The sequence below is a fragment of the Taudactylus pleione genome, unplaced genomic scaffold (assembly GCF_031769625.1).
Source record: "Taudactylus pleione unplaced genomic scaffold, aTauple2 ptg000907l, whole genome shotgun sequence".
Lineage (NCBI taxonomy): Eukaryota > Metazoa > Chordata > Amphibia > Anura > Myobatrachidae > Taudactylus > Taudactylus pleione.
Window position 1 is genome coordinate 532,285 of NW_028285308.1, and position 15,668 is coordinate 547,952.

General features: G+C 51.0%; 1 protein-coding gene across 4 annotated transcripts in view; it reads left to right on the forward strand.

Annotated features, from left to right (window-relative positions):
- The window catches only part of SACK1H (scaffolding CK1 anchoring protein H), a 67,085-nt gene that overhangs the window by 39,423 nt on the left and 11,994 nt on the right, over window positions 1-15,668 (forward strand). For all 4 annotated transcript variants that reach the window (XM_088459391.1, XM_088459392.1, XM_088459390.1 and 1 more), the window contains exon 2: window positions 4,575-5,060. In XM_088459391.1, the coding sequence (XP_088315517.1) occupies window positions 4,608-5,060 (453 nt within the window). In that variant the 5' untranslated portion in view covers window positions 4,575-4,607. The remainder of the gene's footprint in view (window positions 1-4,574; window positions 5,061-15,668) is intronic.

The window sequence follows — 15,668 nt, forward strand, 5'->3', positions numbered from 1 at the left end:
AGGCACCCCCCTGGGAGGGTTAGGGTTAGGCTAGGGGGAGGGAGGGTTAGGGTTAGGCACCCCCGGGGGGGACTTAGGTTTAGGCAGCGGGAAAGGGGGGGTTAGGGTTAGGCACTTACAGGGGGGATTAGGGTTAGGCACTTGGGGGGAGGTTAGGGATAGGCACTCCTAAGGATGGTTAGGGGAGTTAGGTTAGTATATACTTACCTGAGGACGATCGGGATTTCCAGCGCTGTCGGGCTGCCGCTGCCGGGAATCATACCGATTCCGTATGAATCAGTTCAGAGTCTGCATAGCCTGTGTCATACATGGGGTACGTCTGTAGTAAAGGGGACATTCTAAACACAGGTTATGCGGAATTACATGACTGGGTGGGAGATCCTTAGAGCTACATTACAGTGTAAGGATAAAGCTGCCCAGCATGTGTGATACCCTGACTCTGATAGAGCCAGTAACTGTGCCCCTGGGTAACACCATGCTGCACTGCAGGGGGCAGATGTACAATGTGCAGAGAGTTAGATGTGGGAGGGACGTGTCCTAGCTCAGAGCTACATTACAGTGTAAGGATAAAGCTGCCCAGCATGTGTGATACCCGGACTCTCATAGTGCCAGTAACTGTGCCCCTGGGTAACACCGTGCTGCACTGCAGAGGGCAGATGTACAATGTGGAGAGAGTTAGATGTAGGAGGGACGTGTCCTAGCTCAGAGCTACATTACAGTGTAAGGATAAAGCTGCCCAGCATGTGTGATACCCTGACTCTGATAGTGCCAGTAACTGTGCCCCTGGGTAACACCGTGCTGCACTGCAGGGGGCAGATGTACAATGTGCAGAGAGTTATATGTGGGAGGGACGTGTCCTAGCTCAGAGCTACATTACAGTGTAAGGATAAAGCTGCCCAGCATGTGTGATACCCTGACTCTGATAGTGCCAGTAACTGTGCCCCTGGGTAACACCGTGCTGCACTGCAGGGGGCAGATATACAATGTGCAGAGAGTTATATGTGGGAGGGACGTGTCCTAGCTCAGACCTACATTACAGTGTAAGGATAAAGCTGCCCAGCATGTGTGATACCCTGACTCTGATAGTGCCAGTAACTGTGCCCCTGGGTAACACCGTACTGCACTGCAGGGGGCAGATGTATAATGTGCAGAGAGTTAGATGTGGGAGGGACGTGTCCTAGCTCAGAGCTACATTACAGTGTAAGGATAAAGCTGCCCAGCATGTGTGATACCCCGACTCTGATAGTGCCAGTAACTGTGCCCCTGGGTAACACCGTGCTGCACTGCAGGGGGCAGATGTACAATGTGCAGAGAGTTAGATGTGGGAGGGACGTGTCCTAGCTCAGAGCTACATTACAGTGTAAGGATAAAGCTGCCCAGCATGTGTGATACCCTGACTCTGATAGTGCCAGTAACTGTGCCCCTGGGTAACACCATGCTGTACTGCAGGGGGCAGATGTACAATGTGCAGAGAGTTAGATGTGGGAGGGACGTGTCCTAGCTCAGAGCTACATTACAGTGTAAGGATAAAGCTGCCCAGCATGTGTGATACCCTGACTCTGATAGTGCCAGTAACTGTGCCCCTGGGTAACACCATGCTGTACTGCAGGGGGCAGATGTACAATGTGCAGAGAGTTAGATGTGGGAGGGACGTGTCCTAGCTCAGAGCTACATTACAGTGTAAGGATAAAGCTGCCCAGCACGTGTAGGCTACATGCAGAAGCAGCCGGTATTTACCCTGCATTCACAAATAAGAAATAACGGGGGAGGGAGGGGGGCAAATAATATGTATTTGCCCCCTTTCATGCAGCATGGGTAGAAAAGAAAAGAATATGATGTAAACATCTCATACTCCTATCACTGAGAGTTGCAAAATGCCATTGTAATCCTGAATATTATATATAGAAGGTGGTTGGGTTGCATATTTGTGTCACATACTATATCCTATACAATGGTGGCAGCACACAGGTGATCTCGCGCGTTCTGCGATGTTGTACAGGAGATCAGGTTCTCCCTCCCATCTGTATATTTAGCAGCAGACGCCCTGTGTATAGGGAATGGCAATGCTAAGACTGCCGATCATTCCTGACATAGTGAGAGGTCAGAGCGGGCACCGGTGTCCGTCACATCTGCACACTTCCTGCGCTCGCTCTGCCACAGGGCCTTACAGCACCACAAGTGGATTCCTGGCTCTGTGTGTAACCTAGATCGCTGGTTCTATGATAGACGGCAGAGGGTGCCAGAACACTGCCACAGCAGCAGTGCCAGGAAGAGTTGCCGGCTGTACCCGCTGTGACTTTGGTTGGCATTGGATGTTTCATGCACCTACTGCTGTGTGTGTCTGTGCTGGGTGGAGACCATAGATCTGTAACCTATGTGTCAGAATGTAGCCTGCAATCTGCAACTCCTCTGACATTCCATTCATAAATCATAAATACACTCATTGTAACTCTGCTCCACACCCTGATCCTTGTCCTGACTGATCCGTCACCTGAGCTGTGGCTCAGCTGTTCTACCCAGCATGCTTTGCTCTTTGCCCTCAGCCCGCCTGGCTCTTTGCCCTCAGCCCGCCTGGCTCTTTGCCCTGAGCCCGCCTGGCTCTTTGCCCTGAGCCCGCCTGGCTCTTTGCCCTGAGCCCGCCTGGCTCTGTGCCCTGAGCCCGCCTGGCTCTCCGCCCTGAGCCCCCCTTGTTCTCCGCCCTGAGCCCCCCTTGCTCTCCGCCCTGAGCCCCCCTTGCTCTCCGCCCTCAGCCCCCCTCGCTCTCCGCCCCCCTTGCTCTCCACCCTCAGCCCCCCTCGCTCTCCGCCCCCCTCGCCCTCAGCCCCCCTCGCTCTCCGCCCTGAGCCCCCCTCGCTCTCCGCCCTCCTCGCTCTCCACCCTCAGCCCCCCTCGCTCTCCACCCTCAGCCCCCCTCGCACTCCACCCTCAGCCCCCCTCGCTCTCCGCCCTCAGCCCCCCTCGCTCTCCGCCCTGAGTCCCCCTCGCTCTTCCCCAGTATTTCTATAGGGATACACTGTTACCCAGCACTAGGCTAGCCTCATTTTTTCATTCCTTGGATTGAGTTGATCACTGAAAAAATTATTCAGCACTTTTTGTTGGCAGAGGACAAAGCAGACGTGTGATGATGACATGAGGAGCGGTCATGGTGGGGACCCGTGACATTGCGTCAGGCAGGTCCTGTCAGACAGAGGAATGGTCTATTATTAGTTATGTAGCAGAGACTAAATTGGGACAAACTGTGAAAGTCTAGTTTAAAAAACAAAAATTCTATCCTTAGTATCTGCTGCACATTGTCTGTTATGTGTTCTGCTGGTGATTAGTACGATCAAGCTGCACTGGTGCTTCATACTTATAGTATCTTATCCAGGAGGCAGTACTGAGCATGTAATGTATACAGTGCACTGCAGGAGGCAGTACTTAGCGTGTAATGTATACAGTGCACTGCAGGAGGCAGTACTGAGCGTGTAATGTATACAATTCCCTCCAGGAGGCAGTACTGAGCGTGTAATGTATACAATGCCCTGCAGGAGGCAGTACTGAGCGTGTAATGTATACAATGCCCTGCAGGAGGCAGTACTTAGCGTGTAATGTATACAGTGCACTGCAGGAGGCAGTACTGAGCGTGTAATGTATACAATTCCCTCCAGGAGGCAGTACTGAGCATGTAATGTATACAGTGCACTGCAGGAGGCAGTACTGAGCATGTAATGTATACAGTGCACTGCAGGAGGCAGTACTTAGCGTGTAATGTATACAGTGCACTGCAGGAGGCAGTACTGAGCGTGTAATGTATACAATTCCCTCCAGGAGGCAGTACTGAGCATGTAATGTATACAGTGCACTGCAGGAGGCAGTACTGAGCGTGTAATGTATACAGTGCCCTGCAGGAGGCAGTACTGAGCGTGTAATGTATACAGTGCACTGCAGGAGGCAGTACTGAGCGTGTAATGTATACAATGCCCTGCAGGAGGCAGTACTGAGCGTGTAATGTATACAATTCCCTCCAGGAGGCAGTACTGAGCATGTAATGTATACAGTGCACTGCAGGAGGCAGTACTGAGCGTGTAATGTATACAATGCACTGCAGGAGGCAGTACTGAGCGTGTAATGTATACAGTGCCTTGCAGGAGGCAGTACTGAGCATGTAATGTACACAATTCCCTGCAGGAGGCAGTACTGAGCGTGTTATGTATACAATGCCCTCCAGGAGGCAGTACTGAGCGTGTAATGTATACAATGCCCTGCAGGAGGCAGTACTGAGCGTGTAATGTATGCAATGCCCTGCAGGAGGCAGTACTGAGCGTGTAATGTATACAATTCCCTGCAGGAGGCAGTACTGAGCGTGTAATGTATACAATGCCCTCCAGGAGGCAGTACTGAGAGTGTAATGTATACAGTGCACTACAGGAGGCAGTACTGAGCGTGTAATGTATACAATGCCCTGCAGGAGGCAGTACTGAGCGTGTAATGTATACAATGCCCTGCAGGAGGCAGTACTGAGCGTGTAATGTATACAATGCCCTGCAGGGCACTATTATTATACTGTAATGATTTTGGTTATCTCTTCCCTCTAGGTCCCGTCTCTCCCTTCCCTCTGGTGTAGACCCATGGCACGTCGGTCTCAGAGCTCGTCACAGGGGGACAACCCATTGGACCCCAATTACCTGCCTCCGCACTATAAGGAATATTATCGCATCGCTATCGATGTTCTTGCAGAAGAAGGGACAAATGCGTACGATCGCTTCCTCACGGAAGAGGGGGCTCCAGACTTTTTATGTCACTCGGAAATTGACCATATCTCCAAATATCTGCAGAGACCCCCAGAGCTCAGCCAGGAAAGCCAATACTCAGACCCTGTGTATGGTGCAGAGGAGGATGATTGCTCATCCGGGACGTACTGGCCAATGCACTCAGACACTGCCGCCCCAGAGCTGGACCTTGGCTGGCCGACAACCTATGGCTTTCAGGGGACGGAGGTGACCACCCTGATACACCCCCCACCTCCTGATAACCCCAGCATAAAGGATGAGGTCCGCAGGATGATCCGATCCGCACAGCAGGTGGGAAAACTGCACAAATGTACTATGATCTATTGCATGATGTTTTCTGTGTCCTGGTGTCTTATAACACTTACATATTGCATCATGGCATGTTATAATGTGTACCACCTCTGTACTGTGCTGGGCGTGTAATGTATACAATGCCCTGCAGGAGGCAGTACTGAGCGTGTAATGTACACAATGCCCTGCAGGAGGCAGTACTGAGCGTGTAATGTATACAATGCCCTGCAGGAGGCAGTACTGAGCGTGTAATGTATACAATGCCCTGCAGGAGGCAGTACCGAGCGTGTAATGTATACAATGCCCTGCAGGAGGCAGTACTGAGCGTGTAATGTATACAGTGCCCTGCAGGAGGCAGTACTGAGCGTGTAATGTATACAGTGCCCTGCAGGAGGCAGTACTGAGCGTGTAATGTATACAATGCCCTGCAGGAGGCAGTACTGAGCGTGTAATGTATACAGTGCACTGCAGGAGACAGTACTGAGCGTGTAATGTATACAATGCCCTGCAGGAGGCAGTACTGAGCGTGTAATGTATACAATGCCCTGCAGGAGGCAGTACTGAGCGTGTAATGTATACAGTGCCCTGCAGGAGGCAGTACTGAGCGTGTAATGTATACAGTGCCCTGCAGGAGGCAGTACTGAGCGTGTAATGTATACAGTGCACTGCAGGAGGCTGTACTGAGCGTGTAATGTATACAATGCCCTGCAGGAGGCAGTACTGAGCGTGTAATGTATACAGTGCCCTGCAGGAGGCAGTACTGAGCGTGTAATGTATACAGTGCCCTGCAGGAGGCAGTACTGAGCGTGTAATGTATACAATGCCTTGCAGGAGGCAGTACTGAGCGTGTAATGTATACAGTGCACTGCAGGAGGCGGTACTGAGCGTGTAATGTATACAATGCCCTGCAGGAGGCGGTACTGAGCGTGTAATGTATACAGTGCACTGCAGGAGGCTGTACTGAGCGTGTAATGTATACAATGCCCTGCAGGAGGCAGTACTGAGCGTGTAATGTATACAGTGCCCTGCAGGAGGCAGTACTGAGCGTGTAATGTATACAGTGCACTGCAGGAGGCTGTACTGAGCGTGTAATGTATACAATGCCCTGCAGGAGGCAGTACTGAGCGTGTAATGTATACAATGCCCTGCAGGAGGCAGTACTGAGCGTGTAATGTATACAGTGCCCTGCAGGAGGCAGTACTGAGCGTGTAATGTATACAATGCCCTGCAGGAGGCAGTACTGAGCGTGTAATGTATACAATGCCCTCCAGGAGGCAGTACTGAGCGTGTAATGTATACAGTGCACTACAGGAGGCAGTACTCAGCGTGTAATGTATACATGTGTGGGTACAGGATCCCAGCGGTCAGAATCCCGACGCCGGCCCAACAGGGTTAGGATACCGACACCTGTCATTCAGTATCCTAACTCTCCCCCTCTCCCTACCCCTAACCCTCCCCGATGCCTAAACCTTAACCCTCCCTCCCCGATGCCTAAACCTAACCCTCCCCCTTTCCAGACCCCTAACCCTCCCCGATGCCTAAACCTAACCCTCCCCCTCTCCAGACCCCTAACCCTCCCCGATGCCTAAACCTAACCCCCCCTACCCCTAACCCTCCCTCCCCGATGCCTACACCTAACCTCCCCCTCTCCCTACCCCTCCCTCTCTCCCCGATGCATACACCTAACCCTCTTTCCCCGATGCCTTAACCTAACCCTCCCCATTACCTAAACCTAACCTCCCCCCTCTCCCTACCCCTCGCTCCCCGATGCCTAAACCTAACCCTCCCCCTCTCCCTACCCCTCCCTCCCCGATGCCTAAACCTAACCCTCCCCCTCTCCCTACCCCTCCCTCCCTGATGCCTAAACCTCCTCCTCCCCCTCTTCCTAACCCTCACCCTCCCTCCCTGATGCCTAAGCCTAACCTCCCCCCTTAGTGCCTAAACCTACCCCCCTAACCCCGCTACTTACCTTCGGATGCCGGTGCCGGTATTATGAACGCCAGAATCCCTGCGGTCAGGATTATGACTGCATCCCTATAATTTGCACTGTACACTCACTAAGGAGTGAGTATTAGAGGAAGCAGCAAGAAGTACTAAGGAGTGAGTATTAGAGGAAGCTGCAGGAAGTACTAATGTGTGACCATTGGAGGAAGCAGCAAGGAGTACTAAGGAGTGAGTATTAGAGGAAGCTGCAGGGAGTACTAAGGAGTGAGTATTAGAGGAAGCTGCAGGAAGTACTAATGTGTGACCATTGGAGGAAGCAGCAAGGAGTACTAAGGAGTGAGTATTAGAGGAAGCAGCAGGGAGTACTAATGTGTGACCATTGGAGGAAGCAGCAAGGAGTACTAAGGAGTGAGTATTAGAGGAAGCAGCAGGGAGTACTAAGGAGTGAGTATTAGAGGAAGCTGCAGGAAGTACTAATGTGTGACCATTGGAGGAAGCAGCAGGGAGTACTAAGGAGTGAGTATTAGAGGAAGCAGCAGGGAGTACTAATGTGTGACCATTGGAGGAAGCAGCAAGGAGTACTAAGGAGTGACCATTGGAGGAAGCAGCAGGGAGTACTAAGGAGTGAGTATTAGAGGAAGCTGCAGGGAGTACTAACGTGTGACCATTGGAGGAAGCAGCAAGGAGTACTAAGGAGTGAGTATTAGAGGAAGCTGCAGGGAGTACTAATGTGTGACCATTGGAGGAAGAAGCAGGGAGTACTAAGGAGTGAGTATTCGAGGAAGCAGCAGGGAGTACTAATGTGTGACCATTGGAGGAAGCAGCAAGGAGTACTAAGGAGAGACCATTGGAGGAAGCAGCAGGGAGTACTAAGGAGTGAGTATTAGAGGAAGCTGCAGGAAGTACTAATGTGTGACCATTGGAGAAGCAGCAGGGAGTACTAAGGAGTGAGTATTAGAGGAAGCAGCAGGGAGTACTAATGTGTGACCATTGGAGGAAGCAGCAAGGAGTACTAAGGAGTGAGTATTAGAGGAAGCAGCAGGGAGTACTAAGGAGTGAGTATTAGAGGAAGCTGCAGGAAGTACTAATGTGTGACCATTGGAGGAAGCAGCAGGGAGTACTAAGGAGTGAGTATTAGAGGAAGCAGCAGGGAGTACTAATGTGTGACCATTGGAGGAAGCAGCAAGGAGTACTAAGGAGTGAGTATTAGAGGAAGCTGCAGGAAGTACTAATGTGTGACCATTGGAGGAAGCAGCAGGGAGTACTAAGGAGTGAGTATTAGAGGAAGCTGCAGGAAGTACTAATGTGTGACCATTGGAGGAAGCAGCAGGGAGTACTAAGGAGTGAGTATTAGAGGAAGCAGCAGGGAGTACTAAGGAGTGAGTATTAGAGGAAGCAGCAGGGAGTACTAAGGAGTGAGTATTAGAGGAAGCTGCAGGAAGTACTAATGTGTGACCATTGGAGGAAGCAGCAGGGAGTACTAAGGAGTGACCATTGGAGGAAGCAGCAGGGAGTACTAAGGAGTGAGTATTAGAGGAAGCAGCAGGGAGTATCAGTAAGTGAGTATTAGAGGAAGCAGCAGGGAGTATCAGTAAGTGAGTATTAGAGGAAGCAGCAGGGAGTACTGAGGAGTGAGTATTAGAGGAAGCAGCAGGGAGTATCAGTAAGTGAGTATTAGAGGAAGCAGCAGGGAGTACTAGTAAGTATTAGAGGAAGCAGCAGGAGACACTCAGAGGTGATAAAGGTAGAAGGTAAAAGGAAAGTTCTGGACCATATTGCTGTAATCATCCTTACATTACCCATACACCACCCATTCCTTACATTACCCATACACCATCCATTCCTTACATTACCCATACACCACCCATTCCTTACATTACCCATACACCACCCATTCCTTACATTACCCATACACCACCCATTCCTTACATTACCCATACACCACCCATTCCTTACATTACCCATGCACCATCCATTCCTTACATTACCCATGCACCACCCATTCCTTACATTACCCATACACCACCCATTCCTTACATTACCCATACACCACTCATTCCTTACATTACCCGTACACCCCCCATTCCTTACATTACCCGTACACCCCCCATACCTTACATTACCCATACAGAGCAAGGCACACCCCCCATTCCTTACATTACCCGCACACCCCCCATTCCTTACATTACCCGCACACCCCCCATTCCTTACATTACCCATACACCACCCATTCCTTACATTACCCATACACCCCCCATTCCTTACATTACCCATACACCCCCAATTCCTTACATTACCCATACACCCCCAATTCCTTACATTACCCATACACCCCCCATTCCTTACATTACCCATACACCCCCCATTCCTTACATTACCCATACACCACCCATTCCTTACATTACCCATACACCACCCATTCCTTACATTACCCATACACCACTCATTCCTTACATTACCCGTACACCCCCCATTCCTTACATTACCCATACACTCCCCATTCCTTACATTACCCATACACCACCCATTCCTTACATTACCCATACACCACCCATTCCTTACATTACCCATACACCACCCATTCCTTACATTACCCATACAGTAGTTGTTCTCTCTTTCTCTCTGTATACAGAGCACACATCCTCATGCACCATATTCCTGTTTCCCTATAGGGTGTAAGCCTGCGAGCAGGGCCCTCTGACCTTCTATCAGTCTTAGTAATTAGTACTAATGTGTGACCATTGGAGGAAGCAGCAGGGAGTACTAAGGAGTGAGTATTAGAGGAAGCTGCAGGAAGTACTAATGTGTGACCATTGAAGGAAGCAGCAGGGAGTACTAAGGAGTGAGTATTAGAGGAAGCTGCAGGAAGTACTAATGTGTGACCATTGGAGAAAGCAGCAGGGAGTACTAAGGAGTGAGTATTAGAGGAAGCAGCAGGGAGTACTAAGGAGTGAGTATTAGAGGAAGCTGCAGGAAGTACTAATGTGTGACCATTGGAGGAAGCAGCAGGGAGTACTAAGGAGTGACCATTGGAGGAAGCAGCAGGGAGTACTAAGGAGTGAGTATTAGAGGAAGCTGCAGCAGGGAGTATCAGTAAGTGAGTATTAGAGGAAGCAGCAGGGAGTACCGAGGAGTGAGTATTAGAGGAAGCAGCAGGGAGTATCAGTAAGTGAGTATTAGAGGAAGCAGCAGGGAGTACTAGTAAGTATTAGAGGAAGCAGCAGGAGACACTCAGAGGTGATAAAGGTAGAAGGTAAAAGGAAAGTTCTGGACCATATTGCTGTAATCATCCTTACATTACCCATACACCACCCATTCCTTACATTACCCATACACCATCCATTCCTTACATTACCCATACACCACCCATTCCTTACATTACCCATACACCACCCATTCCTAACATTACCCATGCACCATCCATTCCTTACATTACCCATGCACCACCCATTCCTTACATTACCCATACACCACCCATTCCTTACATTACCCATACACCACTCATTCCTTACATTACCCGTACACCCCCCATTCCTTACATTACCCGTACACCCCCCATTCCTTACATTACCCATACAGAACAAGGCACACCCCCCATTCCTTACATTACCCGCACACCCCCCATTCCTTACATTACCCGCACACCCCCCATTCCTTACATTACCCATACACCACCCATTCCTTACATTACCCATACACCCCCCATTCCTTACATTACCCATACACCCCCAATTCCTTACATTACCCATACACCACCCATTCCTTACATTACCCATACACCCCCCATTCCTTACATTACCCATACACCACCCATTCCTTACATTACCCATACACCACTCATTCCTTACATTACCCGTACACCCCCCATTCCTTACATTACCCGTACACCCCCCATTCCTTACATTACCCATACACCCCCCATTCCTTACATTACCCATACACCCCCCATTCCTTACATTACCCATACACCACCCATTCCTTACATTACCCATACACCACCCATTCCTTACATGACCCATACAGAGCAAGGCACACCCCCCATTCCTTACATTACCCGCACACCCCCCATTCCTTACATTACCCATACACCACCCATTCCTTACATTACCCATACACCCCCCATTCCTTACATTACCCATACACCCCCAATTCCTTACATTACCCATACACCACCCATTCCTTACATTACCCATACACTCCCCATTCCTTACATTACCCATACACCACCCATTCCTTACATTACCCATACACCACCCATTCCTTACATTACCCATACAGTAGTTGTTCTCTCTTTCTCTCTGTATACAGAGCACACATCCTCATGCCCCATATTCCTGTTTCCCTATAGGGTGTAAGCCTGCGAGCAGGGCCCTCTGACCTTCTATCAGTCTTAGTAATTGTTTTGTTCCCAATTGCGGAATGGAAAATGCTGGCGTCATATAAATCACTGTTAGTGAATAAGTAATAGTGAGCTTCGTCTTTTGTACACAAGCGGCGGATGTGAGGTGCTGGAGGTGGGCGTCTGTGCACTAGGCTTCAGCTAAATTATTAGCATATTTTTGCCAAATCACTTCATACAGTATCGCAGTCATGACAGGATTTGCGTCATCACTGAATTACGCCCTATATAGCCACAGTGTGTTTTGCGGAACGCTTTGTTGTTGGTAATTATGCTCTGTGGTGACGGCACATGGCACTGCCCATACGGCCGCAGCCGCAGGTTCTAAAGATGGGTTCTCAATTTCATGTGTGGGCTGCGACCATTCTGTCATCCCTGCTGTCATCCATAATCCCTGCTATCATCCCTGCGGTCATCCATAATCCCTGCTGTCATCCCTGCGGTCATCCATCATCCCTGCGGTCATCCGTAATCCCTGCTGTCATCCGTAATCCCTGCTGTCATCCATAATCCCTGCTGTCATCCATAATCCCTGCGGTCATCCATAGTCCCTGCTGTCATCCCTGCGGTCATCCATAGTCCCTGCTGTCATCCCTGCGGTCATCCATAATCCCTGCTGTCATCCGTAATCCCTGCTGTCATCCCTGCTGTCATCCATCATCCCTTCTGTCATCCATCATACCTTCTGTCATCCATCTTCCCTGCTGTCATCCGTGCTGTCATCCGTAATCCGTGCTGTCATCCGTAATCCGTGCTGTCATCCGTAATCCCTGCTGTCATCCGTAATCCCTGCTGTCATCCGTCATCCGTAATCCCTGCTGTCATCCATCATCCCTGCTGTCATCCGTAATCCCTGCTGTCATCCGTCATCCGTAATCCCTGCTGTCATCCGTAATCCCTGCTGTCATCCGTAATCCCTGCTGTCATCCGTAATCCCTGCTGTCATCCATCATCCCTGCTGTCATCCATAATCCCTGCTGTCATCTGTAATCCCTGCTGTCATCCCTGCTGTCATCCATCATCCCTGCTGTCATCCCTGCGGTCATCCATAATCCCTGCTGTCATCCCTGCGGTCATCCATAATCCCTGCTGTCATCCGTAATCCCTGCTGTCATCCGTAATCCCTGCTGTCATCCCTGCTGTCATCCCTGCTGTCATCCATAATCCCTGCTGTCATCCCTGCTGTCATCCATCATCCCTGCTGTCATCTGTAATCCCTGCTGTCATCCGTAATCCCTGCTGTCATCCCTGCTGTCATCCATAACCCCTGCTGTCATTCATCGTCCCTGCTGTCATCCATCGTCCCTGCTGTCATCCATCGTCCCTGCGGTCATCCATAATCCCTGCTGTCATCCCTGCTGTCATCCATAATCCCTGCTGTCATCCGTAATCCCTGCTGTCATCTGTAATCCCTGCTGTCATCCGTAATCCCTGCTGTCATCCCTGCTGTCATCCATAATCCCTGCTATAATCCCTGCTGTCATCCATAATCCCTGCTGTCATCCATAATCCCTGCTGTCATCCATCATCCCTGCTGTCATCCATCATCCCTGCTGTCATCCATAGTCCCTGCTGTCATCCATCATCCCTGCTGTCATCCATAATCCCTGCTGTCATCCATAATCCCTGCTGTCATCCCTGCTGTCATCCAATATCCCTGCTGTCATCCATCATCCCTGCTGTCATCCGTAATCCCTGGTGTCATCCGTCTTCCGTAATCCCTGCTGTCATCCGTTATCCCTGCTGTCATCTGTCATCCGTAATCCCTGCTGTCATCCATCATCCCTGCTGTCATCCGTAATCCCTGGTGTCATCCGTCATCCGTAATCCCTGCTGTCATCCATCATCCCTGCTGTCATCCATCATCCCTGCTGTAATCCCTGCTGTCATCCATAGTCCCTGCTGTCATCCATCATCCCTGCTGTCATCCCTGCTGTCATCCATAGTCCATGCTGTCATCCATCATCCCTGCTGTCATCCATCATCCCTGCTGTCATCCCTGCTGTCATCCATCATCCCTGCTGTCATCCATCATCCCTGCTGTCATCCCTACTGTCCTCCATCATCCCTGCTGTCATCCATCATCCCTGCTGTCATCCATAGTCCCTGCTGTCATCCCTGCTGTCATCCATAGTCCCTGCTGTCATCCATAGTCCCTGCTGTCATCCATAGTCCCTGCTGTCATCCATAGTCCCTGCTGTCATCCATCATCCCTGCTGTCATCCATAGTCCCTGCTGTCATCCCTGCTGTCATCCATCATCCCTGCTGTCATCCATCATCCCTGCTATCATCCATAATCCCTGCTGTCTTCCCTGCTGTCATCCATAATCCCTGCTGTCATCCATCCCTGCTGTCATCCATCATCCCTGCTGTCATCCATCATCCCTGCTGTCATCCATAGTCCCTGCTGTCATCCATAGTCCCTGCTGTCATCCATAGTCCCTGCTGTCATCCATCGTCCCTGCTGTCATCCATCGTCCCTGCTGTCATCCATCGTCCCTGCTGTCATCCATCATCCCTGCTGTCATCCCTGCTGTCATCCATCATCCCTGCTGTCATCCATCGTCCCTGCTGTCATCCATCGTCCCTGCTGTCATCCATCATCCCTGCTGTCATCCATCGTCCCTGATGTCATCCATCGTCCCTGCTGTCATCCATCGTCCCTGCTGTCATCCATAGTCCCTGCTGTCATCCATCGTCCCTGCTGTCATCCATCATCCCTGCTGTCATCCCTGCTGTCATCCATAGTCCCTGCTGTCATCCCTGCTGTCATCCATCATCCCTGCTGTCATCCATAATCCCTGCTGTCATCCATCATCCCTGCTGTCCTCCATCATCCCTGCTGTCCTCCATAGTCCCTGCTGCATCCATAGTCCCTGCTGTCATCCATAGTCCCTGCTGTCATCCATAGTCCCTGCTGTCATCCATAGTCCCTGCTGCATCCATAGTCCCTGCTGCATCCATAGTCCCTGCTGCATCCATAGTCCCTGCTGCATCCATAGTCCCTGCTGCATCCATAGTCCCTGCTGCATCCATAGTCCCTGCTGCATCCATAGTCCCTGCTGCATCCATCGTCCCTGCTGTCATCCATCGTCCCTGCTGTCATCCCTGCTGTCATCCATAGTCCCTGCTGTCATCCATAGTCCCTGCTGTCATCCATCGTCCCTGCTGTCATCCATCGTCCCTGCTGTCATCCATCGTCCCTGCTGTCATCCATAATCCCTGCTGTCATCCATAGTCCCTGCTGTCATCCATAGTCCCTGCTGTCATCCATAGTCCCTGCTGTCATCCATCGTCCCTGCTGTCATCCATCGTCCCTGCTGTCATCCATCGTCCCTGCTGTCATCCATCGTCCCTGCTGTCATCCATCGTCCCTGCTGTCATCCATCGTCCCTGCTGTCATCCATCGTCCCTGCTGTCATCCATAATCCCTGCTGTCATCCATAGTCCCTGCTGTCATCCATAGTCCCTGCTGTCATCCATCGTCCCTGCTGTCATCCATCGTCCCTGCTGTCATCCATCATCCCTGCTGTCATCCATCGTCCCTGCTGTCATCCATCGTCCCTGCTGTCATCCATCGTCCCTGCTGTCATCCATAGTCCCTGCTGTCATCCATCGTCCCTGCTGTCATCCATCATCCCTGCTGTCATCCCTGCTGTCATCCATAGTCCCTGCTGTCATCCCTGCTGTCATCCATCATCCCTGCTGTCATCCATAATCCCTGCTGTCATCCATCATCCCTGCTGTCCTCCATCATCCCTGCTGTCCTCCATAGTCCCTGCTGCATCCATAGTCCCTGCTGTCATCCATAGTCCCTGCTGTCATCCATAGTCCCTGCTGTCATCCATAGTCCCTGCTGCATCCATAGTCCCTGCTGCATCCATAGTCCCTGCTGCATCCATAGTCCCTGCTGCATCCATAGTCCCTGCTGCATCCATAGTCCCTGCTGCATCCATAGTCCCTGCTGCATCCATAGTCCCTGCTGCATCCATCGTCCCTGCTGTCATCCATCGTCCCTGCTGTCATCCCTGCTGTCATCCATAGTCCCTGCTGTCATCCATAGTCCCTGCTGTCATCCATCGTCCCTGCTGTCATCCATCGTCCCTGCTGTCATCCATCGTCCCTGCTGTCATCCATCGTCCCTGCTGTCATCCATAATCCCTGCTGTCATCCATAGTCCCTGCTGTCATCCATAGTCCCTGCTGTCATCCATCGTCCCTGCTGTCATCCATCGTCCCTGCTGTCATCCATCGTCCCTGCTGTC